Source organism: Giraffa tippelskirchi, chromosome 1 (genome assembly GCF_054371585.1).
Source record: "Giraffa tippelskirchi isolate mGirTip1 chromosome 1, T2T-mGirTip1v1.2.pri, whole genome shotgun sequence".
Classification (NCBI taxonomy): Eukaryota; Metazoa; Chordata; class Mammalia; order Artiodactyla; family Giraffidae; genus Giraffa; species Giraffa tippelskirchi.
Window position 1 is genome coordinate 24,802,082 of NC_137275.1, and position 26,742 is coordinate 24,828,823.

The 26,742-nt window shown below is 45.0% G+C and overlaps 1 protein-coding gene and 1 pseudogene across 1 annotated transcript; both read right to left on the reverse strand.

Moving 5' to 3' along the window:
• Nucleotides 1-1,529: 1,529 nt before the first annotated feature.
• Nucleotides 1,530-6,499, reverse strand: STBD1 (starch binding domain 1). The gene is made up of 2 exons (XM_081585156.1): nucleotides 6,233-6,499; nucleotides 1,530-3,678 (listed from the first exon to the last, which is right to left on the reverse strand). Exons 1-2 carry the CDS (start codon nucleotides 6,426-6,428, stop codon nucleotides 2,858-2,860), a joined length of 1,017 nt encoding a protein of 338 aa, XP_081441282.1. The 5' UTR covers nucleotides 6,429-6,499; the 3' UTR covers nucleotides 1,530-2,857.
• Nucleotides 6,500-22,116: 15,617 nt separating this feature from the next.
• Nucleotides 22,117-22,550, reverse strand: LOC145538395 (small ribosomal subunit protein uS12 pseudogene; annotated as a pseudogene).
• Between the last annotated feature and the right edge of the window lie 4,192 nt (nucleotides 22,551-26,742).

The window sequence follows — 26,742 nt, forward strand, 5'->3', positions numbered from 1 at the left end:
CATGAACAGAGGACCCTGGTGGGCTACAGTCCATGGGGTTGCAAAAGAGTTGAACACAGCAACTAACCAACAACAACCCACAAGACTGCCCCCACTTTATCACAAGTCCTGGGCCACCTGTAGTTTTTGACTGGCTATAAACTGGGGAGTTCCCACGTCGCCCTCTAAAGTTTCAATAATTTGTAGAACTGATCACAGAAGTCAGGAAAGTGCTTTACTTAACTATTATGGTTTATTATAAAGGATGTAACCCAGGAACAGGCAAAAGACAGGTGCACAGAGCAAGGCACGGGTGGGGGTGTGGCACCTCCATGCCCTCTCAGGGCTCCCAGCCCCTTGATGTATCCTCCCACCCAGAAGCTCATTAAGTGCCATCATTCAAGAGTGTCTCCAGAGCTTCATCTCCAGCCCCCTCCCCAGCCTGGAGATTGGTGTGTGGGGCTGGAAGTGGCAAGTCTGTGATCACACTTGGTCTTTCTGGTGGCCAGCCCTGACCTGAGGCTGTCTAGGGGCCCCACCTAAGTGACCTCACTAGCAGAAACTCAGGCATGGTCTAAGGGGCCTCATAATGAATAACAGAAGACACTACCATCTCTCAGGAAATTGTCAGGAACAAAGACCAAATGTATTTATTATACTACAGGATGGGAACCAAATGAAAGAAGACCAGAACAGATACAAAAATGTTTGAATTATGTCAGAGACAACAGAAACAATTCACAGCAGCCAGCCTGTCCAAAAAGAAAAAAAAAGCCCGTGTTCCCTTCCCCAGTACAGACGTCCCTGAGAAACTGCAGCCCTGCTAATGGCTCTGTTCTCAGCAACAATCGCCCCCCCCCCCCATCTACATATAGCCACCTGACCGGGTCTCACTAATGACACTAGGACACAGCCGTATGTGGCACCTTCTGGCCCCACGTTTTAGTGGAGTCTTTTATTTCCCTTTCCACGGACTGGTTACAGAGGAGAGGGTGGTCCTAGGGGACAGAGGAGCCACAGGACAGAGGCCTGGGGGACAATCTGCAGGGAAAGCGGCCCTCCAGCCAGGAGCGCCCACTGCTGTTTAGTGAGCGGGGAGTAAGCGCTGTGACAGCAGGTGACGCTCAGCCCAACAAGGGCAGGTGCCAAGCTGAGTAGGACATAAGTCTCCCACGGCCCTCCCTCTCCTCCCTCTAAGCACATCTGATTTTAAATGAGTGTCAAAAGTGTAAAATTTAGTGTTTATATGTATCTCTTAAGTCAACTGGCTTTACTGAAAGATTTTTACTTCATCAGATAATGATAAAATAGCTAGTGACAGAACTCTCAACAGGTTTTTACTATAAATTGTTCTACCTTTAACTTTACCTAACAGAAACAACTTGGGTATTCTGTGTAGTAAAAGTCAGTGTCTTCAGAAGACCTGACTGGAAGGAATATAAAATTCCATTATGAAGTTTGTAAAAAAAAAAAAAAAATATATATATATATGTGTGTGTGTGTGAATTAAAGCAAAAGCATTCTGAGCCAAAAAAAAGTTACCGAAGCACTTTCTATTTTCAGTTGAGTTTATGCTCTTTTTAGCAAAGACCATCTGGGATTAAATGTTTTGCCAATAAATATTACACAATAAAAAGTTGTTTTAACATAGAATTTTCAAGTACAGGCATGCATAATATCCTCCCAAACAAAGGCAAAGTTTTAAAAGAAATATTCTAAAACTTTAAAGGGAAGAGAAGAGTCTATATGCCTCTTGATGTTTGTCTTTTTTTCTGTGTCATTAGTAAAGAAAAATATTAGTATTTTATTCTATGTCTAAGCGGTTATGGTACGAAGACTTGTACAAATAATTCAGACATTTAATAAAGATACTAAACTCAGGTTTTATTTTTTTTTTCAGTTATAATGGCAGAGTTTAAAAGGTTATTTCTTCCCAGGGCAAAAATGTATTTCTGTATCACTCTCCTGTTACAATTTTGTTACCCAAGATCGTTACCGACATGAAAAGGGAAGACGGTGAAATGATTGTTGGGGACCATCCATCTGTGAGCCCAAATCTGCTGTGAGACGAGCAGCAGTGGGGCAGATGGTCCTCCAAAGGCCCTTCCAGGAGATGATGGGGCGTCCCACCCTCCAGTGGGCTGTGCCGTAGCCCCTAGCCCTCTAACAGGTATCAGTCAGGCCACCTTGCTCAGCATCCACCATAACCCCCTTCCTGTTCTCCTTCCTCTTGGACTGCTCCCAGTAACAGACTCTGATTAGGGCCCCTGTTTCTACACCAGCCTTTGATCATTAAGACAAAAATACCCATGCTACTTTCAAACCATACATGGCAAGTAAAATCAAGCAAAAAAAAAAAAACATTGGGAAGTCTTAACGCAATGCTTCATATCCTGGCTAATCACATCTAGTGATATTTTCTCATCACAGTTCCATATGGTGCTAATGATTTTTAAATATAAAATGTGTAAGAGAGCATTTCTCCAGCGGCACCAGTAGGAAATCTGCTCTTTTTGAATAAGGCTTGTTTTACTCCCCTGGTCTAAGACTCACTGAAAGGCTCAAGTCTAAACCCTGCGCAGTTAGTTGGTTTCTGTGCTCCCTGACCACTGCGCACTTAGCCAAGCCACTCCCCAAGACGACCAAGCCCTAAAGTAATGATGGATCAGCATAAATCCAACCAGCAATGCCACAGGAAATGCCATGCTCACTGGAAGCACAATCTACACATTAGACAAAAGCCACTAGCAAATTTGAAACAAGTCTGAAGGGTTAGATTTGAAGTTACACTTCCTTTATTTTAAACTATTCCGGGTGCTCCACGACCTTAGCCCCTTCCATGTTCTCCCATAGCCTCTGGGCTGCTTGTCAAAGCGATTCAGTGAATCCCCCACCACCTGTGAACCACTTTATCCTCATGACCAGTCTCTAAGAATCTATTGCTGCATTCTTCCCAACGAGCAACTTCTCCGTTCTCTACCACCACAAACTTCCACTCCACCACTGTGTCTGCTGGCAGGGACACAGAACGAGACCAGAACCCATCCCTGCTACACTGGAGTGGGATGTAAGCATTCCATCTCCCAAGACTCTCGTGGTCTCCAGTTACGGCGATGAACTGCACACCAGCACTTGTGATATAATGGACCTGGAACCTGACACTAACTTGACGACACTCTTTCTGACCTCTTGCTTCCACCAGCATGCTTCTGTCCCAGTCCTTTCCCTGCTTAGAGCTTAACACTGGAGACCCAAGACCATCACCCAAACCAACATCTCCCCAGGATGAGTGCCGGGACACCATCTCCCAGTCCTCATGGTCAGCCCGGGTCTGACTGTCCAGCTGTGCAGGGCTCACTTCTTTCCCTCTGCCCAGGAGCAGGTTGCTAGAGGGAAACTTCTCTGTCAAACACGGAACGGCTTTGGAAGGTGTCTCTTGGCCTTTTTGCAATCCCCGTTCTCCCATTGGAGATCCAAGGCTTTCATGTCTTGAAACGTCAGAGTAACTTCTAGAGTTACCAGTCTCAGAGGTAGTTAGAGATTCTGTGTCTGGAAACGGGCCAGAAGGAACATGCGCTCTTGAACTGTCAGGGTTACCAGCTTCTCCAGAAGGACTCTGCTGTCTCCATGCTGCTCCCAGCGGGTCAACGGGACCTTTGGTCTCAGAAACCAAACATCCATTGCTTTCTTGAAGATGCTCTTAAAAAAACAAAAGGAAAAATGTAATAGTATTTGGGCAGTTTAGTAAGTTAGGTTGAGGAAATAGGTTTAGTTATTAAAGACTCCACTACTAATCTATTGGCAGTTCACAAAATTTGTCTCTATTAAAATCAAGTACTTAATTACCTGGTGCGTTCCTAACACCATGCTCTAAGAACATATATATCCAATAATAAAGGGCTTCCCTGGTGGCTCAGATGGTAAAGAATCTGCCTGCAATGCAGGAGACCCAGGTTCAATTTGGGTGAGGATGAGCCCCTGGAGGAGAGTGTGGCAACCCACTCCAGTATTCTTGCCTGGAGAATCCCTTGGACAGAGGAACCTGGCAGGCTACAGTCCACTGGGGTCACAAAGAATCAGACAAGGCTGATCAACTAAGCAAAGCACATCCAAGAATAAAAGGCATATCCAGGAGTGCCAGTATACTAGCACAAGAGTGTAAACAAGGTGGCAAGCTGTAGAGGCGGACGTGTAACCCTGTCATGGTCCTGGATCTCCACAGTGCAGGCCATACTGGCATGCAATCAAGTCAAGTTGTTTGGCTCCTATCATCAAAAAATGCTGTCCAGCCTGTGTGGCGAAGAGCTACACACAGTTACCCTGCAAACCAGAAGAGCACACCTTCCCTCCCAGGAACTGTGTGTGGGTCAGGCATTGGTGGTCACAGTGTGGACAGGCCAGCAGCAGCTGTCACTGTGGCAGAATATGAAGGACAGCAGTGCACCCCTGGGCAAGGGGTGGGGGTCGGGGGACAGGGCTGGATTCTCCTTGCCAACTCTGTGTGCATTGGGAGCCTCTTCAACAAAACACAGGCTGTTCAGTTAGTTAAAATAACTTCCCTGGTGGCTCAGAAGGTAAAGAATCTGCCTGCAATGTGGTAGCTGCTGCTGCTAAGTTGCTTCAGCAGTGTCCCACTCTGTGCGACCCCATAGATGGCAGCCCACCAGGCTCCTCTGTCCCTGGGATTCTCCAGGCAAGAACACTGGAGCGGGTTGCCATTTCCTTCTCCAATGCATGAAAGTGAAAAGTTAAAGTGAAGGCGCTCAGTTGTGTCTGACTCTTCAAGACCCCATGGACTGTAGCCTACCAGGCTCCTCCGTCCATGGGATTTTCCAGGCAAGAGTACTGGAGTGGGGTGCCATTGCCTTCTCCAGCAATGTGGTAGACCCAGGTTCAATCTCTGGGTTGGGAAGATCCCCTGGAGAAGGAAATGGCAACCCACTCCAGTATTCTTGCCTGGAAAATCCCATGTACAGAAAAGCCTGGCTGGCTACCGTCCATGGGTGTCAAAAAGAGTCATGACTGAGGGACTAACACTTTAACTGAAAACTCAGCTTCCTTCTTGGCCACCTCATTCATAGTCCAAATAGCTCCCTACAAGATCTCCAGAGCTATTCAATCAGTATAGATGGGGATTGAGAGGGGGATGGGAGTGGGAAGAGGGCGATCTTGTTTAATTGTCTCTTTTTAATGGTGGGGTTGGAAGTGAGGCATAAACAAAAATTACTTTGAATTCCCTATCTCTCCACCTGAAACAGGAGGCTGGCTTTCAGGGAAAAGAAGACCAGTGAGCTCTCTGCAGGAAAGACAGAGAGGCAGATTTATCAAGTGGCTACATATGAACACCACTCCACTAAAAATAAAGTTTACAGATGTCATTTTCACTAGGCTGGAATCCAGGGATGGGCAGCTTGCCAAGGGAGGGCGCTGGAAGGTAAGCTTTTCTGCCGAGTCTCTTATTTGCCCAGCACACGGGGTCTAAAGCGCAGTCGTCTAAACCTAGATGTCAATTCTGTTCCTCGGAGTTGGGGCCCCCACTAAGTGTGCCTCTTCCTGGGGTTTTAGACAACCGTGCCCTGCTCCGGTGAGCATGGGGGAGGGCCGACAGCTCCGAAATCGGCTGCCAGCGAGCCGCCCCAGGGTTTTAGCCGAGGCCTTCAAGGCCAGACTCCAGCCTGAACTTTGCCTCCCTGACAGAGGCGTCCAGAGAGCGGGGGGTGGGGGTGGGGGTGGGGGTGATCATTGCTCCGGTGTTCCCAAACGCGGCTCTTCCCTGGGGTGAGGGATAGGAGGACATGAGGCTATGGGATTGGGGCTGAGATGAGACAGTGTACCTGCTCGGACAGACGCGGGAGGGTCGGAGGATCTCTTAACCCTAAGCACCCCTTTCCGAAGGCCCGGAAGGGGCGCCGCCGCTGCAGCCGTCTGCATTGCACCAAGCGCCGCCGAGCGGAGGAGCCCATCCCCGCCGGAGGAGCAGAGGCAGGCGCCAAGGGCAGCGACTCGGCTGGGCGCGCCCCTTGACGAACCGTCTGGGCATCTTCAGGGCCTCGGCAGGGACGAGCAGCCCGCCGGGAGCGTGCGCACCAGCCGGGGAAAATGCGGAGCACGGCGAGGGTCGCGTTCCGGGTGGAGGAAGCTAGTCCCCAGAAAGGGGCTGCTAGGAAAGCTCCAAGTGGATCCCTCCCGCTCCCCCAAGGAACTTCAAAGCCCCCTGGCAGATTTGCCCAGGAGACACAGGGAGGAAGAATACCTGGTTTGGCAGAAGGTCCGGGGCTCAGTCCGCCGCCGCCACCGCCCTGATCTCCTCCCGGAGCCGCAGCCTCCCTTGGCGGGGAGTCCTTCCTCTGCTCCTCATTCCCCTCCTTTCCCGAGTCCCGCAGCAGCCAAACGAAAAGCGCTCCGGCCAGACCCCCTCCGACCAGCAGGGCGGACCAGACGGCGCCCATGACTGAGAGGCCGCGGCTGCGGGAGACGACGGCGACCGAGACAGGGGCTCAGGTCACGCAGGAAGAGCCACACCTCCCCAGCCAGCTCCAACCTTTTACAGTCCCCCCGGTGGCGGGCGCTGCCGGCCCAGCCCTCCGCCACTAAGACTCAACTTTCCCAGCCCCGCCCCACTCCCCGCCCCGGGGCTGCTGCCCAGGCTCCGGCCGGGCGGACCCGCGAGCGCCCTCCTTCTCCCTCCCTTGCGACCCCGCCAGTTGCCGGCGGCTGAGAGAACCCGGCGCCTAGTTCCAATTGCCTCCTGCGTGCGCAAAGAACCCAAGGGCGCACGGCTCCCGCGCGCAAACCCGCGCCTGCCCCGCCGCTTTCCCTTCCAGCTCCCGTGGCGGTCAGGCCCGGCTCTGTGAGCCGGGCATCCCCTCACAAACAGTAGCAGTGCGGCCGCATAGAGGCCGGCGCTTCCAGGAACTTAGAATCGGAAGAGGCTGTGTTATGTCGCGGACCAGCGGGGCTGGGGCTAGGATAGGAGAGGCAGCTCGGTCGGGTGGCGTGGGGAAGACCTGGAGCACAGCGGGCGCGGTGGAAGCTTCATTCCGCCTCCAGTTAGCTGCGCTTCACCTCCGCGAGCCTCCGCCTCCCCGCCTGTAAAAGGAAAGGATTGGATTGACATCCTTCCATTTATATATGCCGGTCACTTCTACACCATCCAGTCATTTCTTCTTCCCCGATTTCTTTTAGGGGGCGTGGTCGTCACAAAATGCGCGCCTTCCTGGCCGGACGGGAGGTTGCCCAGAGGCAAGCCTCTACAGATGGCTTTATTAATTAAAAAAATAAAATTGCAACCATCTTTGTTAAGTGCTGTCCGAGTGCCAGGTGTTCAATGTATGCATAGACAAATGCATGCAGAACGACAAGGATCCTGGGAACTAAGTTATACACATTTCTTTCTAAATTCACACTTTTGAGGACCTGATGGCTTCACACACCAACTATGAGCTAATAGTTCCCATGTTTGTATCTGCAGGGTGAGCCTTTTCCTTGACTTACACAAGTGTGGCTCAGCTGGTAAAGAATGCCTGCAACGCGGGAGGCCTGGGTTGGGAAGATACCCTGGAGAAGGGAATGGCTACCCACTCCAGTATTCTGGCCTGGAGAATCCCATGGACTATACAGTCCATGGGGTCGCAAAGAGTCGGACAGGACAGGACTGAGCGACTTTCACTTTTCACACAAGTACACACCCAACTGCCAAGGCCACAGCCGGCAGACATGCGCCTTGGAATAATTGCTAACACGTGGCTCTGATAAAACAGATCATTCAAACGTGCCCCAGGCTCAAACCAAAGCAGCCTCTGACGGGCAGGAAGACTCAGCTAGTCGTTACAGGTGCTCACGCCTTGGCGCACGCAGGTCATAGCCCCTGCCATTAAAAGGGAGAGGGGAGAGGAAAGGTGGGGAAGGGGGCCGCACCAACCCGAGCTCCTCGCTAGTGCTGCATGCTAAGTCGTTCAGTTGTGTCCGACTCCTTGCCACCATATGGACTGTAACCCGCCAGGCCCCTCTGTCCATGGGATTTTCCAGGCAAGAATACTGGAGTGGGTTGCCATGCCCTCCTCCAGGGGGTCTTCTCGACCCTTGTCTCTCATGCCTCCTGTACTGGCAGACGGGTTCTTTACCATTAGGGCCACCTGGGGAGCCCCCTGGATACTATGCTAGTAGACATCTCAAACCCAGTTCACTCAAATCTGACACCCCCAGACCCACTACTTGCTCTGACTTCCTTATCTCGGTAAATGGCAACCACATTTCTCCTTTTTACCCCCTCTCAAAGGAGGCAGTAGCAAAGTCTGCCTCTTTCTTCAAAATACATTCAAAATTTTTCTCTCCCAAGTGAGTGCCACCCATCCCCCCCACAAAAAATTCTTCAAGCCAGGTTTCAGCAATACATGAACTTCCAGATGTTCAAACTGGTTTTAGAAAAGGCAGAGGAACCAGAGATCAAATTGTCAACATCCGATGGATCATTGAAAAAGCAAGAGAGTTCCAGAAAAACATCTATTTCTGCTTTATGGACTATGCCAAAGCCTTTGACTGTGTGGATCACAATAAACTGTGGGAAAATTCTGAAAGAGATGGGAATACCAGACCTGCCTCTTGAGAAATCTGTATGCAGGTCAGGAAGCAACAGTTAGAACTGGACATGGAACAACAGACTGGTTCCAAATAGGAAAAGGAGTACGTCAAGGCTGTATATTGTCACCCTGCTTATTTAACTTCTATGCAGAGTACATCATGAAAAGCGCTGAACTGGATGAAGCACAGGCTTGTATCAAGATTGCCAGGAGAAATATCAATAACCTCAGATATGCAGATGACACCACCCTTATGGCAGAAAGTGAAGAAGAACTGAAGAGCCTCTTGATGAAAGTGAGAGAAGAGAGTGAAAATGTTGGTTTAAAGCTCAACATTCAGAAAACTAATATCATGGCATCCCATCACTTCATGGCATATAGTTGGAGAAACAGTGGCAGACTTTATTTTTTTTGAGCTCCAAAATCACTGCATATGGTGACTGCAGCCATGAAATTAAAAGACGTTTACTCCTTGTAAGGGAAGTTATGACCAACCTAGACAGCATATTAAAAAGCAGAGACATTATTTTGCCAACAAAGGACCATCTAGTCAAAGCTATGGTTTTTCCAGTAGTCATATATGGATGTGAGAGTTGGATTATAAAGAAAACTGAGTGCCGAAGAATTGATGCTTTTGAACTGTGGTGTTGGAGAAGACTCTTGAGACTCCCTTGGATTGCAAGGAGATCCAACGAGTCCATCCTAAAGGAGATCAGTCCTGAGTGTTCATTGGAAGGACTAATATTGAAGCTGAAACTCCAGTACTTTGGCCAACTGATGCTAAGAGCTGACTCATAGGAAAAGACCCTGATGCTGGGAAAGGTTGAAGGCAGGAGGAGAAGGGGACGACAGAGGATGAGATGGTTGGATGGCATCACCAACTCAATGGACATGAGTTTGGGTAAACTCCGGGAGTTGGTGATGGACAGGGAGGTCTGGCATGCTGCAGGCCATGGGGTCGCAAAGAGTTGGACACGACTGAGTGACTGAAATGAACTAACTGAACTCTTTATGGACTCTTATTAATTGCTTCTTATAAGACTATTATAGATCAAGTTTTTAATAGAATTTTGTAGAATAATTTAGGATTATTTCATCTCCTTTCATCAAAGTGAAACATGTCATACATAGGCTGTTTTTAAATTTTACAAACTCAAGCCAATAGAGTGATTTTACAAATAATATGAAAACCTATGAACATTTCTCTTTTTTTTTCTCACTGATAAATTTAGCTACTGTTTCATCACTTAGTTTTTTTTTTATCAATGTGCTAATGAATGAAATTCCAGAAGATCTATAAAATCCTAGAATGTAAGGCCTGCTTTTCAATTCTGACACATAGAAGGCTCTTAGTCAAGGTTGATTGTTGTCATCAATTACTATTTCATTTATTAAAAATATAAGGAAGAAAGACATAATTCTCCCCAATTTATACATTGTAAAAAGAATTGTATTAGGTTTATCATGCAGCATTTTTAGAGAATATTATTTATTTGGATTTTCTAAACTTAAATGTTGACTCATCGATTTCTGTGTTGCTATTTTTTTTTTAAAAATTCCACTCACTATCATATGTGTTAAAAGTCTACAGCCACATATTCTAAAAACATTCTTACAGCACTAACAATACTGTATTTATCACTATACAATTTCAAAATAGTGCTCTTTGCTTCTACACAGATCTTGAAGCCTAGGAAGATAGAAAGAAAAAAGGGAGGCAGATTCAGTAGGATGAGGGAGGAAGATGATGAGTTCTGTTGAGACAGGTTCAGTTTGAGGTACTATCAGGACTTTGGGACTGGAGGTCTATAGTTTAAGAAGAGGGTCAGGGCTGGAGATATTGGAAATTCTTCACAGGGAAGTGGCAGTTAAATCATGGTAGACATTAATATTCCAGAGGAAAAACAAAAGAATGAGCCTAACTTCAGCCCTTGGCATAACTGCAAGAAAGATTGAAAGGCTGCCTCTGTATTGCTACTTATTTGCAATTATGTCTTGATGTTATGTTTTAGGGGCCACAATGAAGTGCCCATTTTCTAACTGATTATTATTCTATTAAATGAAGTATAAATAGACATAGATATAGATGGATATTTTAAAGTTATTTTTATATATTATATATTTAAGTGTATATATACATATATAAATTCAGTTGTGTCCGACTCTTTGTGACCCTATGGACTCTAGCCCCGTCAGGCTCCTCCATCCTTGGGATTTTCCAGGCAAGAATACTGGAATGGGTAGCCATTTCCTTCTCCAGGGAATCTTCCTGACCCAGGGATCAAACTTGGGTCTCCTGCATTGCAGGCAAACTCTTTACCATCTGAGTCACCAGGGAATCCTTTATATATATAAATAAATATTTAAGTTTATATAAAATAAATATACTTGTCACCAGCAAAGCCCCACAGGAGTCACCAAGAAAAACAAGATGGAATCTAGGCAATACGGTCTAACCTCTTCTTTAACTTAAGCTAGCTTAGTCTAGCTTCACTTGCCTATAGAGGGCCAGAGGCAAAGAGCTTGCATCTGACACATGCGTTGAGAGTGCACAGCCCAGAACCACCGTGCCTGATGGTGGCAGGGCTTGTGCAGAAATACCAAGTGAGCACTGCAACCTGAAACAGCAGCGCTGTGCCTGCCTAACGAGAACTCTACCCCTTCCCCTCCCCTCCACTCCCCAGTGTCAGGACCCTATAAAACTGCCTTGCCCACAGAGAGAGCTGTGCTAAGAGCAGGAGCCCTTACCTCCCCATGCCCTGATCAAAGAATACAATTTTCCTTTGCTTCTGAACTGAGCTCTCAATCTTATTCTGTGGGCCCATAGCACACAGAGCAGGAGGATCCTAGCCGGGGCCTGACTCCAGAGGGTGGATAACATATACATATTTATATAATTTTTTTCTCCTTTAACTTCTACAGGAGAAGATTGCTCACTCCCAGTGCCTTGTTTGCAGGGCAGGGATAAAAAAGGGTGGGAAAGAAAAGAGAGGTTCAGGAGCTTTGTTTGCAAAGTCAGGTAGAGAGAACAGTGGGGGAACGTGGCATGGGGAAAAGGGGGTTATCACTCAGCAGAGCCTCGTGCATAGAGGGCTGAGAAAAAAACAATTGGATTCGGCCTCAAAGAGGTCCTTGGTGGCTCTGCAGTGTTTGTGGAGGTGGGGGCTTGCTTTGGAAGGCTGAGGGGTGAAGGTGGTGAAGGCTGACTTGGAGGGAACCCTCTCTGGAGATACCTGGAGGCTTAGGGTAGGAGAGAAATTGAAGTATCACTTGAGAAGAGAACCAGACCCAAGGGAAGCTCTTCCAGCCTGAGAGACACCTGGCACGTTTGTAAGCAGGAGCGAGCCAGGGGAGACCTGGAGGTAGAAGGGGTGGCCTCGGAGGAAAGGAGGGGAGGAAGCAGGCAGGAGAAAAGAAAAGAAGGAACGAAAGAAACATTTTGAGATACAAAGGGGGCCATAAGTGAGGTTCTCTATCAGCTAAATGAGAGAAAGGAAATCCAGGTGTGGTTTTAAGGGAAGGAGAGCTGGTAGGAAGGAAGTGGCTGCTGGGGAAGAGGTTGCCTTGGGAATCCTGTGGGTCCTTCCATCACAGGTCTGTTGCATCACTCCCTATCTGTGGCTCCCAGTGCCCATGCCCCCATTCAGGCCCCGCCTAACCTATCCACACCGTGATACCATCCTCCCGCACCTCCCTCCCCTCTGGCTGCAATCCACTCAGCAGCCATTCCTGTTTAATCCTCAGTGTGCAGCTCAGAGCAAAGCATATTCTCTGTCTACCAGGTTAAATCCAACCCCATTTCAGCCTTCAAGGTCTCCATGATGCAACCGAACAGGCCTTCCTCTTACTGTTAATCTATACTCTAGCCCCATGGGCACTCTCTTGCAGGAGCCTTTGCTCATTGGTCTAGACATTTCCCCAAAGCCAAGTCCTTCCATGAAACTTTTCCCCAGCCCCTAATCCTAGTCCCAGACCCAGCCCCCAGATTTATATGCCATTCTTTTCTTTGAACTCTGATTACCTATTGTAATGCTTTTAGAGCAAAATTCAAGCTTTTCTCTTATGGTGTAATTATTTTTGTAGTTTATCTCATCCCTGTGTTAGATCATACACCCCTTGGGGGTCAGAGTTTGTTTATTCTTTGTATTCCCCAGAATGCAGAGTCTGTTATTTAATAGGCATTTCTATTTTCTTTGTTCATTGAGTGCCTAGTACATATTGGCCCTGAGCTAAGTGCTTTATAAGGATGATCTCATGTTAAATCCCTGAGAGGAATAATCTGCCCAAGGTCAAACAGCTGGTAAGCAACAAAGCCAGGATTTGAACCCGGTGTTCTAGACCTCCCAGGACTCATGCTTGAAACTCTAGCTACATTGCCCCCTAATGCTTTTAAATAATGTTCAAATTTCAAAGCTTACATTTTAGGAGTGTGAAAATTTGGATGGGTGATCCTAGACAATCCCCCTGGTAGTATTCCAACATTTACGGTAAATTTCACCCTTGTTCTTGGTTTGTAAGTCCTCTCCGCAAGCCCTCACCTTGTAGGAGAAACATTCTCACCACCAGCACCTGTCTGTTGCTGTCAAGCCTCTGGCTCCAGCTACTCCATATAACATTAACCACAAGTCAAACCTTTCTGCAAAGCAGTCAACACTGGAGTTGCCCAGTTTCAGATTTCACAGGGACATTTTCTAAATGCAACTGTTTGCAAACCTCTGACTCATCTTGGTTCCCAGAATAGACTCAAGCCTGAGATCTCTTAGGTTGAGTGATGAAACCATGAGAGCAAAGGAAAACCTGTGTCAGGAAAACAAGTTTACTACGTAGAGAAAAATAAAGTTAGATTTCTACTTTGTACCATGTAAAATGGTGGACTCCAGATGGAATGAAGTCCTAAATGTAAATGCTAAAACTACTACTAATAGAACAAAATCCAAGAGACTGTCATTGTAATATCGCATAATGTGTGTGCGTGCTTGCTCAGTCGTGTCTGACTTTTTGCAACCCCATGGACTGTAGCCTGCTAGGCTCCTCTGTCCACGGGATTTTCCAGGCAAGAATACTGGAGTGGATTGCCATTTCCTTCTCTAGGAGATCTTCTTAATGTGTGTGCCTGAGTGCTAAGTCGCTTCAGTCGTGTCCAACTGTTTGCAGCCCTATGGACTGTAGCCCTTCAGGCTCTGCTGTCCATGGATTCTCCAGGCAAGAATACTTGAATGGGTAGCCATGCTCTCTCCTCCAGGGGATCTTCCCAACCCAGGGATCAAACTTGAGATTCTTAGGTCACCTACACTGGCAGGCAGGTTCTTTACCACTAGCGCCACCTGGGAAGCCCAGGGGATCTTAATAGAAGAGGCCAAAAGATTTCTTGACCTCATCAAAATAAGGCTATCTGGTCAGTGAGGATGCTACGACAAAGACAGCAGATAGATTCATGTGGGGAGCAGATTTTTGTGTTGTTAAAACTGACAAGGCATTAATATGTATATATATGATGAACTCATACAAACTGATCCAAAAAGAGACAAGAGATCCAGTATAAAATCAACAAGGGATGCTTTTACCTGGTGCCAGGAACATAATAGGCGCTCAGGGTAATTTTTGGTTGAATAAATGAATGACTAGCAAAAAGACACAAAAATGCTCAAATGTATTAGTAGTCAGATAGATGTAAATTAAAGCAATGATGTTACCCCATCTTACATCCCCCAGAAAGGCAAATATTAGAGAGATGTGATGCTACTAATGGGACAGTGAAAGGGAAAGACGCTCAGTTGTGTCCGACTCTTTGTGACCCCGTGGACTATACAGTCCATGGAATTCTCCAGGCCAGAATACTGGAGTGGGTAGCCTTTCCCTTCTCCAGGGGATCTTCCCAACCCAGGGATCAAAGCTAGGTCTCCCACATTGCAGGCGGATTCTTTACCAGCTGAGCCACCAGGGAAGCCCAGTGGCTGGACAAATAATCTGGAGAACAATCTGGAAGAATTTTGTGAAATTACGTATATGTATACTCCAGGACCCAGCAATCCCACTCCTGAGCATGTATGGCTCAGAGAAACTTCGGACAAGACTGTAAGGGGACACATGTGTTATTTGGGGTAATGGTAAGTTCAAGGCCACCTAGCTGCCCATCATGGGCAAATAGTAAGTAAAACATGGTGGATGCTGATGAAATGCAATGAAGTCATTAGGACAATGAACTTGATCTATACAGCAATGTAATTAAATCTTAAATACATATTAGTGACTAAAATGTAGGAAGCAATAATATTTCTAGTACAATAACATTTATGAACATGGAAAATACATATATGCTCTCATAATGGTGGATGCTGATGAAATGCAATGAAGTCATTAGGACAATGAACTTGATCTATACAGCAATGTAATTAAATCTTAAATACATATTAGTGACTAAAATGTAGGAAGCAATAATATTTCTAGTACAATAACATTTATGAACATGGAAAATACATACATGCTCTCATAATAACACTCTTTAGGTTTAAAAGTGTGGGTTTAAGCCCAATTCTTTTTTTAATTTTATTGAAGTGTAGCTGATTTACAATGTTGTGTTAATTTCTGTTGTACAGCAAAATATTCAGTTATACATATTCTTTTCCACAGTCAGCAAAAACAAGACCAGGAGCAGACTGTGGCTCAGATCATGAACTGCTTATTGCCAAATTCAGACTTAAATTGAAGAAAGTAGGGAAAACCACTAGACCATTCAGGTATGACCTAGATCAAATCCCTTATGAGTATACAGGAGAAGTGACAAATAGATTTAAGGGACTAGACCTGATAGACAGAGTGCCTGATGAACTATGGACAGAGGTTCGTGACATTGTACAGGAGACAGGGATCAAGAAAATCCCCATGGAAAAGAAATGCAAAAAAGCAAAATGGCTGTCTGAGGAGGCCTTACAGATAGCTGGGAAGAGAAGAGAAGCGAAAAGCAAAGGAGAAAAGGAAAGATATTCCCATCTCAATTCAAAGTTCCAAAGAATAGCAAGGAGAGATAAGAAAGCCTTCCTCAGTGATCAGTGCAAAGAAATAGAGGAAAACAACAGATTGGGAAAGACTAGAGATCTCTTCAAGAAAATTAGAGATACCAAAGGAACATTTCATGCAAAGATAGGCTCAATAAAGGACAGAAATGGTATGGACCTAACAGAAGCAGAAGATATCAAGAAGAGGTGGCAAGAATACACAGAAGAACTGTACAAAAAAGATCTTCACGACCCAGATAATCACGATGGTGTGATCACTCACCTAGAGCCAGACATCCTGGAATGTGGAGTCAAGTGGGCCTTAGAAAGCATCACTACGAACAAAGCTAGTGGAGGTGATGGAATTCCAGTTGAGCTATTTCAAATCCTCAAAGGTGATGCTGTGAAAGTGCTGCACTCGATATGCCAGCAAATTTGGAAAACTCAGCAGTGGCCACAGGACTGGAAAAGGTCAGTTTTCGTTCCAATCCAAAAGAAAGGCAAAGCCAAAGAATGATCAAACTACCGCACAATTGCACTCATCTCACATGCTAGTAAAGTAATGCTCAAAATTCTCCAAGCCAGGCTTCAGCAATACGTGAACCGTGAACTTCCAGATGTTCAAGCTGGTTTTAGAAAAGGCAGAGGAACCAGAGATCAAATTGCCAATATCCGCTGGATCATCGAAAAAGCAAGAGAGTTCCAGAAAAACATCTATTTCTGCTTTATTGACTATGCTAAAGCCTTTGACTGTGTGGATCACAATAAACTGTGGAAAATTCTGAAAGAGATGGGAATACCAGACCATCTGACCTGTCTCTTGAGAAACCTGTATGCAGGTCAGGAAGCAACAGTTAGAACTGGATATGGAACAACAGACTGGTTCCAAATAGGAAAAGGAGTACGTCAAGGCTGTATATTGTCACCCTGCTTATTTAACTTATATGCAGAGTACATCATGAGAAACGCTGGGCTGGAAGAAACACAAGCTGGAATCAAGATTGCTGGGAGAAATATCAATAACCTCAGATATGCGGATGACACCACCCTTATGGCAGAACGTGAAGAAGAACTAAAGAGCCTCTTGATGAAGGTGAAGGAGGAGAGTGAAAAAGTTGGCTTAAAGCTCAACGTTCAGAAAACTAAGATCATGGCATCTGGTCCCATCACTCCATGGGAAATAGATGGGGAAACAGTGGAAACAGTGTCAGACTTTACTTTTTTGGGCTCCAGAATCACTGCTGATGGTGACTGCAGCCATGAAATTAAAAGACGCTTACTCCTTGGAAGGAAGGTTATGGCCAACCTAGATAGCATATTTAAAAGCAGAGACATTATTTTGCCAACAAAAGTCCGTCTAGTCAAGGCTATGGTTTTTCCATTGGTCATGTATGGATGTGAGAGTTGGACAGTGAAGAAAGCTGAGCGCCGCAGAATTGATGCTTTTGAACTGTGGTGTTGGAGAAGACTCTTGAGAGTCCCTTGGACTGCAAGGAGATCCAATCAATCCATCCTAAAAGAGATCAATCCTGGGTGTTCATTGGAAGGTCTGATGTTGAAGCTGAAACTCCAATACTTTGGCCACCTCATGCGAAGGGTTGACTCATTGGAAAAGACCCTAATGCTGGGTAGGATTGGGGGCGGGAGCAGAAGGGGATGACAGAGGATGAGATAGTTGGATGGCATCACCAACTCGATGAACATGGGTTTGGGTAGACTCTGGGAGTTGGTGATGGACAGAGAGGCCTGGCGTGCTGCAATTCATGGGGTCGCAAAGAGTTGGACACGACTGAGCGACTGAACTGAACTGAACTTTTCCACTATGGTTTATCATAGGATATTGAGTATAGTTCCCTGTGCTACAGTAGGACCTTGTTCATCTGTTAAGGCCAGTTCTTAAACAGATTAAAGGGAGTATCTTTGTTGGGTGAAAGGATGGGAATGGGCTTTGGAATAAAGGGGAATAAATAAGTAAATAACCAGAGAAGGGCCTTTGCAGACCAGTGAGAAGCATAGCTCTGAATGAGGATTTCTCAAACTTAAGTGAGTATAGAAAGCACTGGCGATATTGCTAAGTGCAGATTCCTATTCAGCAAGACTGGGATTCTGCCTTTGCAACAAGCTGCCAATTGATAATGATGCTGCTGGTGTGTGGACTTCACTTTAAGCAGCAAAGAGACTAAGGAATACGGTTAATTCAGAAGGTTTAAAGAGGAAGGGAGGCGATCAGGAAGGGAAAAACGGAAACCATTAAGTGTGGTGTTGGGGGCACCCGGGCTTCCTAGGTGGCTCAGAGGGTAAACAATCTGCCCACAATTGCAGGAGATCCAGGTTTGATCCCCGGGTTGGGAAGATCTCCTAGAGAAGGAAATGTCTACCAAGAGGAGCCTGGCAGGCTACAGTCCATAGGGTCGCAAAGACACAACTGAGCTACTAACATTTTCATTTTCATTGGGGGCTCCCAGAGCGGAGAAGTGGGTCCAGAACACACAGGGAGGAAGAGCCAGTAGGCACTCTCTGCTACTTCTAATCAGTCATGTCAGACCATGCCACACATGCCAACCCTCCACCCAAGTGGGAACAGTTCAAATAATTGTAGTAAGGAATGAAAGATGCTCATTCCCACCAGGTGCCAACTGTTACAGAAGTAAGTATAGGTCAGAATCTTCCTCAACCTCCCCCTCCAAAGCCATGCCTATACCACCAGCCCAGCAGAACTGCTGTCGATTATTCTCAGTTCTGGAATCTCACTGATCACCGTTAGATCATCCATCACTCACCATGTTATCTTCTTTGATTACTTGTTAATGGTGTGTCTCCCACACTAGAGAATAGGCTCGTGAGAGCAGGGAATGTATAGGTTTTTCCCTAAAGAGTCCTACAGAGTGTGTAAAGTCCTACATAGTCAGGCCTCAAACTATGCATTTATTGAATGAATGAATATCAGGAACAGTGAAACACCAAGAATGTATTACCAAAACACAAGAGATGAATGTACTGAAAAAATATTTTTAAAGAATTAACAGTTATATTCTTGGGAAAGAGTGAGGTAGATTAGAAAAGGGTGTGTGTGTGTGTGTGTGTGAGAGAGAGAGAGAGAGAGAGTCACTCACTTGTGTTTGACTCTTTGCAATCCCATGGACTGTAGCCTGCCAGGTTCCTCTGTCCATGGGGATTCTCCAGGCAAAAATACTGGAATGGGTTGCTATGCCCTCCTCCAGGGGATCTTCCCAACCCAGGGATTGAATCCAGGTTTCCCACATTGCAGGCAATTCTTTACTGCATGAGCCCCTAGGGAAGCCCTAGAAAAGAATATACCTAAGCAAAACCATGATTAGGGCAAAGTTTGAAGTGACCATTATCCCGTTTTTTGTCTTCTTCCTCTTTTCAGTATTATTCTTTAACTGCCTCCTGGTCCCACCCAACCATGGCACTGTTTATGTATTAGTATATGATCAAATGCGTCAAAAAGTAAGTTGATGTGTCACCAATACCCGACAGTGGATTTGCTTGATATTTTAAAATCTAGAGGGAGAACAAACTAAAGGAATAAAGTTTAAAGGAAGAATTGTCTACACTGGGCACCTGCCTAGGAGGGGTAGTGAGGGAAGGGGGGCTTCTCCAGCCGTCCTCATCAAAATACACAGAACCGCCTGCCCTAGGAAGCAGGTCCTCCTACCGTATAGCACAAGGAAGTCTGCTCAATGTTATGTGACAGCCCAGATGGGAGGAGAGTTTGGGAAGGATGAATACATATATATGTGTGGAGGAATTGCTCTGCTGTGTACCTGAAACTATTACAACATTGCTAATTGTCTATACTCCAATAAAATTAAAAGTTGAAAGAAGAAAGTAAGTCCTATGTTTTTGCTCATGCACTAGGAGAAAAATGGGCTAAGTCACAAAGAAATACAACAGACCAAAATAATTTCTTAAATGGTCAGATTCACCAATAATAAAAAAAATCAAAACAAGATACCAATTTTTGTCTATTACATTGGCAAAGATTTCTGAAAGACAAAACCAATACTGGCAAAAATGTTTTAAAAAAAGAAAAGATCTACAGATTCAACAACTTGTGAAAGTGGGAAAAGATACAGACTTTCTGAAGGGCAATTTGGGTATACAAAGCCTTAAAAAAAAAGCCAGAATAAATAAGGAAATTTGTGCGTGTGTGTGTATGTACATATGTATATAAACTTTGACAAAACAATTCAATTTAGGGGAATTTTGAATGAGTGGAGATCAGAGATGCTGCTAAACATCCTATAATGCACAAACAACCCCTCACAACAAAAAATAATCATGTCCAAAACATCAGTTGGGCTGAGGTTGAAAAACTGCCCTATGACATGTGATGCAAGAGAAGAAGGGAGTAAGTACAATGCCTTTTATAATCTCATCTTGGAAATCGCACTTTGCCACTTCTGACACATTTTATTCATTGGAAATAAGCAGGTAGGGACTTCTCTGGTGGTTAAGAACCTGCCTTTCAATGCAGGGGACACGGGTTCCATCCCTGGTTGGGGAACTAAGATCCCACGGGCCGAGAGACAATTAGACCCGCAAACCACAACTACAGAGCCACATACTGCAACTACTGCGACCATGCAGTCAAAAAAAAAAAAGGTAAGCTGCTAAGTACAGCCCACCTTCAAGAAGAGAGCTAAACTCCTCCAAATTTCCTTTGCAGGAAAGAAAATCAAATAACTTGTGGACATAGTCTAAGACCAGCATAACCTGTCCTTCAGATACAAATCATATATGTTGATCTCACGTGTAAAATACACTCATCCCCTTTCAGACACACCCCCTTTTAGTTCAAGCTGGCAGTGTTTATTCCAACCCAGTTCTTCAAAAAACTTTGCAGGTCTCCTATGAATCTTATTCAGTCCACATCATTATTCAAGAGCCAAATCTGCAAATCTCTTTACCATAAGCTCTTCTCAACCTTGAGAGTCTGCTGAAGAACAATACCCTCCAATTTCTTAGATGCTCCATTGTTTGATTAAAACTATGAGGCACACTAAAAGTTTCAGTAGAATTTTGTCTGCCTAAATGTCCTCTGAAGCGCCATCTTTGATCTTTATGAGGTCTTAACAAGGGATTTGACAATAACATCCTTGGATTTATCTTTAGACCATGTTTTCCTGGCTGTGTCCTTTATGTGTCCTTTTGGATTTAATCTTTGCTACAAATCATTTCTTAATTTAAAGATCAGTTGTCATGTGAGAGGCCAGGAGTTTTCAAAACCATGAAGTCCTGATTGTTTTTAACTGTCCTTTTGGCTTAACTTGCATTTTACTATAAGCAGCAAGAGACCAGGCAATACCTTCAACACTCTGTATAAAAATTTCCTTAGACATCACCATTCATCGGGTGTTTTCTACTTTCCATGCTACTTCAGGTGACATTGTGGATAAACCTCTTGCTATTGCATTACAAGGGGCTTCCCAGGTGGGTCAGTGGTAGAGAATCCACCTGCCAAGCAGGAGACACGGGTCTGATCCCTGGGTCAGGAAGATCCCCTGGAGAAGGAAATGGCAACCCACTCCAGTATTCTTGCCTGGGAAATTCCTTGGACAGAGAAGCCTGGTGGGCTACAGTCCATGGGGTCACAACGAGTCAGACACAACTTGGTGATTAAACCACCATTGCAGAAAAAGGAGACCAGTTCTCCCAATTTCCAATTGTATTTGCCTCATTTTCTTGCAAGTCTTCACCCACAGCCTCCTCAAAGTCTGTGGGGCTTCTGCTGACAGTTTCTTCAAAATTCTTCTAGCTTCAGCCTATTTCTCAATTCTTCTCCCTTCCACATTTTACATTCTTGTTATAGCATCCTACTTCCAGGGACAAAAATCTATTAGTTACCTATTGCTGCATAACAAATAATCCCTAAGTTTAATGGTTTAAAACAACAAGCATTAGAGTCATTTTTATGGGTTAGGAATTCAGAAACCTCTAGACTGGGTGATCTGGCTTAGTATCTCTTGGATGGTTGCAGTCAGGATGTCAGAAGGGGTTGCAGTCGCATCCGAAGGCTTAATGGGGCTGGAGGATCCTCTTCCAAGATGGCTATTTGCAGAAGGCTTCATTTCTTGCCATGTGGGCCTTTCCTCTAGTTTCTCCTAGAGCAAATGACTCAAGGGAGGACAAGGAGAAAGCCACAATGTCTTTTTTTAATTAGTCTCAGAAGTGACAATTCATCACTTCTCCCACATTCTATTCCTTAAAATCAAGTCTAGGTACAGCCCACACTCAAGGGAAAAGAAATTAAGACAATGCATTTTGAAGAGAGGGTATCAAGTAATTTGTGGAACTTTTTTGAAACAGACACAATCCCCCCAAATCAGAGAGTCCTTGGGATTTTTCTATAGGAATCTCATGTCTTAGAGCTGATGAACTGATAGAAAGAAAAGAAATGATCCTTTCATTTGCTGAATTAAAATACCATTTGTTGCTAAGACTGATGAAGCCAGACAATGATTGATGAGCAAGTTTTTACATTTCTTTTTTTTTTTTGGTATATGAAAATTTATTACTATCGTGTTTTCATCATCAATTCATGATCTTGGTCTTTCCTTCTTGCCTGTATAAAGCCAAAAGAGAGACATTGGCTGCTTTGACAACCTTAAAGCGGACTCCAGGAATGTCACCAACAGCATGACCTTTGCGGCCAAATCCAGCAACCAGAACTTCATCATTTTCCCCAATAAAATTCAAGCAACCATCATTGGGTTGTACCCAATGGAGTGATTTTTTTGCCATTCTTGATTAGCTGAACCCTGACACACTTCCTGATGGCAGAATTTGGCTGTTTGGCTTCAACTCCTACTTTTTCCAGCACAATTCCCTTGGCATGAGAAGCGCCACCAAAAGGGCTGGCCTTCAGGGCTGTGCCCAAATGGGCTTTGATGTACTGTTTATCATGCTCCTTCTGGTCTCATCGGTGGCTATGGAGCTTCCTGGCAGCACGAAGATCGTGACACTTGCCCATCCTGGCGGTGCCACAGGCCTGAGCGAAAGAGCTACAATTCTTTATATATTCTGGAATGCTGAAATTATTTTGTAATAAAGAATTACTAATAGCCTGAGAAAGACAGAGACCAGGATTGAAGGAAAGGAGACTGAGAGCGAAGGAGTGAGAGGGAACTTTTAATGTTGTTACAGATATTCTGTATTTTGGTGGTGGTGGTCACATGATTCTATATATTGTTAAATATAGAAGAATTATACACTTAACACTGATGACTTTTATTATATGTAAATTGTATCTTCATAAAGCAAATTAAAGAAATTTTTTAATACCGTTTGAATTCACAGCTTTGCAAGGTCTCTTATGTGATGGCAGAGTACTGATGGGAAACAGTGAGACCCTAAATGCTGAACTGTGACCATATGGGAATGTTCAGATGGCTTCATGTTCCCTCACCTCCTAACCCTATGAAAATATGCTGCTCGGATCTCCTGTTGCAGGGAGTACAAGTGACTGATGGACCCAGCTGCTACCCCTCAGGATCTTTCAGCCTCTCACCAAGGTCATGCTCTCTTGGGCTGCTCCCAGCCAATGACTGAGCATGCAGACCTACCAAGGCAGGCCTATTTTAGCAAAATGTGAGACGCCTCCTTTTGTCAACCTTGACTTGAGGTCTCCCCATTGGCCTGGCCAAACCTTTACTTAATTGCACTGGAGTCAAAATTCTTCCTACTCAAGTCTTATTTTTCCTTCCCTCTTTCCTTCCACAGGGAATCACACATGCATCAGAATCTAAAGACTCTCCCTATGTTCTCCTACTCCCAACCCCAGTAAATCTCTCAAACGTCTAATGTCATTTTGTCATTTGCTCCTTGGTAGACCCAGTGGACAAGGCTTTGAGCAAACCCTGGGAGATAGTGAAGGACAGGGAAGACTGGTGTGCTGCAGTCCACGGGGTCACAAAGAGTTGGAAACGATTTGGTGACTGAACAGCAATAAAGACCCAAACGAATGCGGCCTTCCTTTTCAGAGAATTTCTCCCTACTCCCCTCTGTGGTGAGGTTTTTTCCACGTTGCATGAAGACTCCTAAAATAGTTTTTGTGGAAATAACCCAGAAGAAGGTTGGGGTAGACAATTCTTTTTATTCTTCACCCCTAACACCCTCCCCGCATCCCCCGCCCCTGACTTGAATCCTACCATCAGTAACGTGCTAGAGACAGTTTATCCCAGCTCACAAAAGCCAATTATTAAAATTTCAGGAATTTAGTGAGCTGGTTGTTAAACACAGTCATTATTAAGACTTAAGGGGACTGCCCTGGTGGTCCAGTGGTTAAGAATCCACCTTGCAATGCAAGGGACTCAGGTTCCATCCCTGGTCAGGGAACTAAGATTCCCACATTGGGCAGAGCGACTAAGCTCACAGGCCACAACTAGGGAGTTCACGGGCCAAGATGAAAGTTCTGCATCATGCAACAAAGATCCCACATGCTGCAACTAAGACCCGACACAGCCAAAAATAAAATAAATAAATTTTAAAACTTAAATATACTTACAATTAAAATAAATTATATTAAAGCCAAATGGAATAAAACTCAAAAGTTCATCACTTCCTGGCTATTGACCCCTTCTTTGTTAGTATCTACGCTCCTGAGGTTATTTACATCTATAACACTTGGGAGTTGGAAATAGCTAGCATGTAATGATGTGCTACACGCACTACTCTTTGGATTTTGGAGGCCAGATTTAGATGTGCTGTTTCAGCTCATTTCTTTAGTAATCTGAGAGGCTGCCAGCTTGGAGAGTGGCCTGAAGTGAGAGGAGGCTTTCAGATGGTCCAGAAATCTCTGCCCTCTGATCCAGCGAAGCCAGAATGCTTGAAGCACCTGTGGCACAGAGAGCTGCTGAATGGAGCTTTGGCATGGCCAGAAAGGCGAATCAGAGCTCAGGCCCCCAGGGCTTTGCAGCTGAGCTGTGAGCTCTGTGGCATGTAACCACTCTCCTTTAGAAGAACCAATCTCAGCTTGTTGCTTGGCACCGGCTCATACAGCAGCCTGATCATGAGACCTTAGGTAACGAAGCGACTGGTGCTCATCGTCAACTGGGGGTCATCTGATCCCCTAAGCCATAAAGTCAGCTAACATTTAGTGCGTGAACACTGTGTGCCAGGCTCTGCTCTAAGCACTTTACTGGTAACATTCCTTTTAATCCCCACCCCAATTCTGGGAGATGGTACTGTTATTATTGCTACCATCCCTACGTTAGACGAGAACACTGGAGCAGAGAGGGGATAAGCAATTTGCTCCATAGTCATACAGCTAATAAGGAGCGAGCTGGGTTTGAATCGAGGCTCTCCAGCTCCAAAGTTCACAGATTTAATTACCAAATTATATCGCTTCTCGTAATCAGGTGACAGTTTTCTATTTAGGACTGGGCTTGACCAGAAATTGAAGACACAGTATGCCTACTCCTACCACACTGCCATCTTCCTCAACCTATATGTCTCACCTGGGGATGTTCTTTAAGTCCGTATAACGAAACAGCCTCCACAATATGATGGCAGCAGCCATAAGTGGACTGCCTTGACACTGTAGCCCAACTAAAGGGTGGCCCTGAAGAACAGCTGAGAAGAGGAATTTTCGAGCAGACAGAAATGTAAGCGTTTCATCCTGTTGACCACTTTGTCTGAAAGGAGAAATGGCCTGAGAGACATGTGTCACCAATTAATGGTCAGCAGCTGATGGCTTAGCTTAGAAGCCAGAGACCTGGCAGGATCCTGAATGCAGGGCTGGTGACAAGGAGGTTTGCAAGAAGAGGTATACAGGGGATTGCACAGAATGGATCCAGAGTATGAGGGGATTTGGTTCTTTGTGAAGATGCATCCAAAGGACACCACTATAGAGGAAGCACTCAATGATCAAGGGAAAAGATTAACCTAGCCTCTGCATGCCAGCCCCCTTCTTTCTCCAGGAGCACCAATATTGCCCAGAGATGTCATAAGCAACGTGGGCATGGAGGCAGAAATGCAGGCTCCGGATGCAATATCTTGAATTTCATTCACTAAGGTTGATCTAGCTATAGCTTCTGCAGGATAGTTGTCTGGCAATTAAAACCAAACTTGAGTCCCTGATATAAATTAGGCTTGAATGTAACAAAGCCAAGAACAATGTGTCTAGGGAAATAAGTGAATTCTCTCCAGACCACCCTCAACACCTCCTCCACTCAACACTTGAAAGTCAGAATTATGGGACTGAATGCCAAAATCCTGCCCCAGCTTGCCTAGTACAACTGGATGCCTCCTCCTCTGGGCTTGCAGGCTGAGCAGCTCTCCCTTTGTGGCTCCCATGGGCTACGATGTGGGAATGTATGATGAGCTGAAACATCAAGGGAGCCTGGGAAAAGCGGCCTTACTAGAATGGTAACTAATTCTGGAATAGGATTTGCTTTCCTGCTTAACAAACTTCTGCCCACACCAACATTCACAGACTTCCTGAATGCTTATTGACCACTGTGGTATCCCACTCAACACTGAAACTCATTTCACAGCAATGGGCCAACACCATGGGTTCACTGCTTCTCTCATGTACTCCATCACCCTAACATGTCTGGACACATAAAGACTCATTTACAGCTACAGGTTATTGAAATGGGACCATGGCAGTCCCAGAGGATGAAAGGTCATCCATCAGCCAGAGATTTTGGATTTGAAGACACATACGGTAACTGATAAAACTTTGGGAACCAATATCCTTTTTCCATTTTTATTTTTTTGACCGTACCATGTGGCTTGCAAGAGATCCTCAGCCAGGGATTGAACTCAAGTCCCCTGTATTGGAAGTGTGGAGTCAACCACCACTAGACCACCAGGGAACTCCCCAATATCCCTTTAATAAACTCCTTTTGATTAAATTATCTAGAGAGAAAGATCTAGAAAGATGCATTCCAATGACTAAAGAGTGGTTATTGCAGACTCTACAGAAATTCTTTGTATTTTTTAATGTTCTTTTTGCTAGTCTATATTTCCTAATTTTCCTAACATAAGCATTAACATTTTTAATAAAAATATTTTTAAAATTTAATTTAAAAAATGTTATCTTGAGTTTCCATTAAACTTTATGACCCATGATCTTATGTTATGAGTACACATTTATTATCAAGACTAACATGCCAAAAAATGGGGAAAAATCCTCAGTAAGATGAATTCAAAATGAAAGA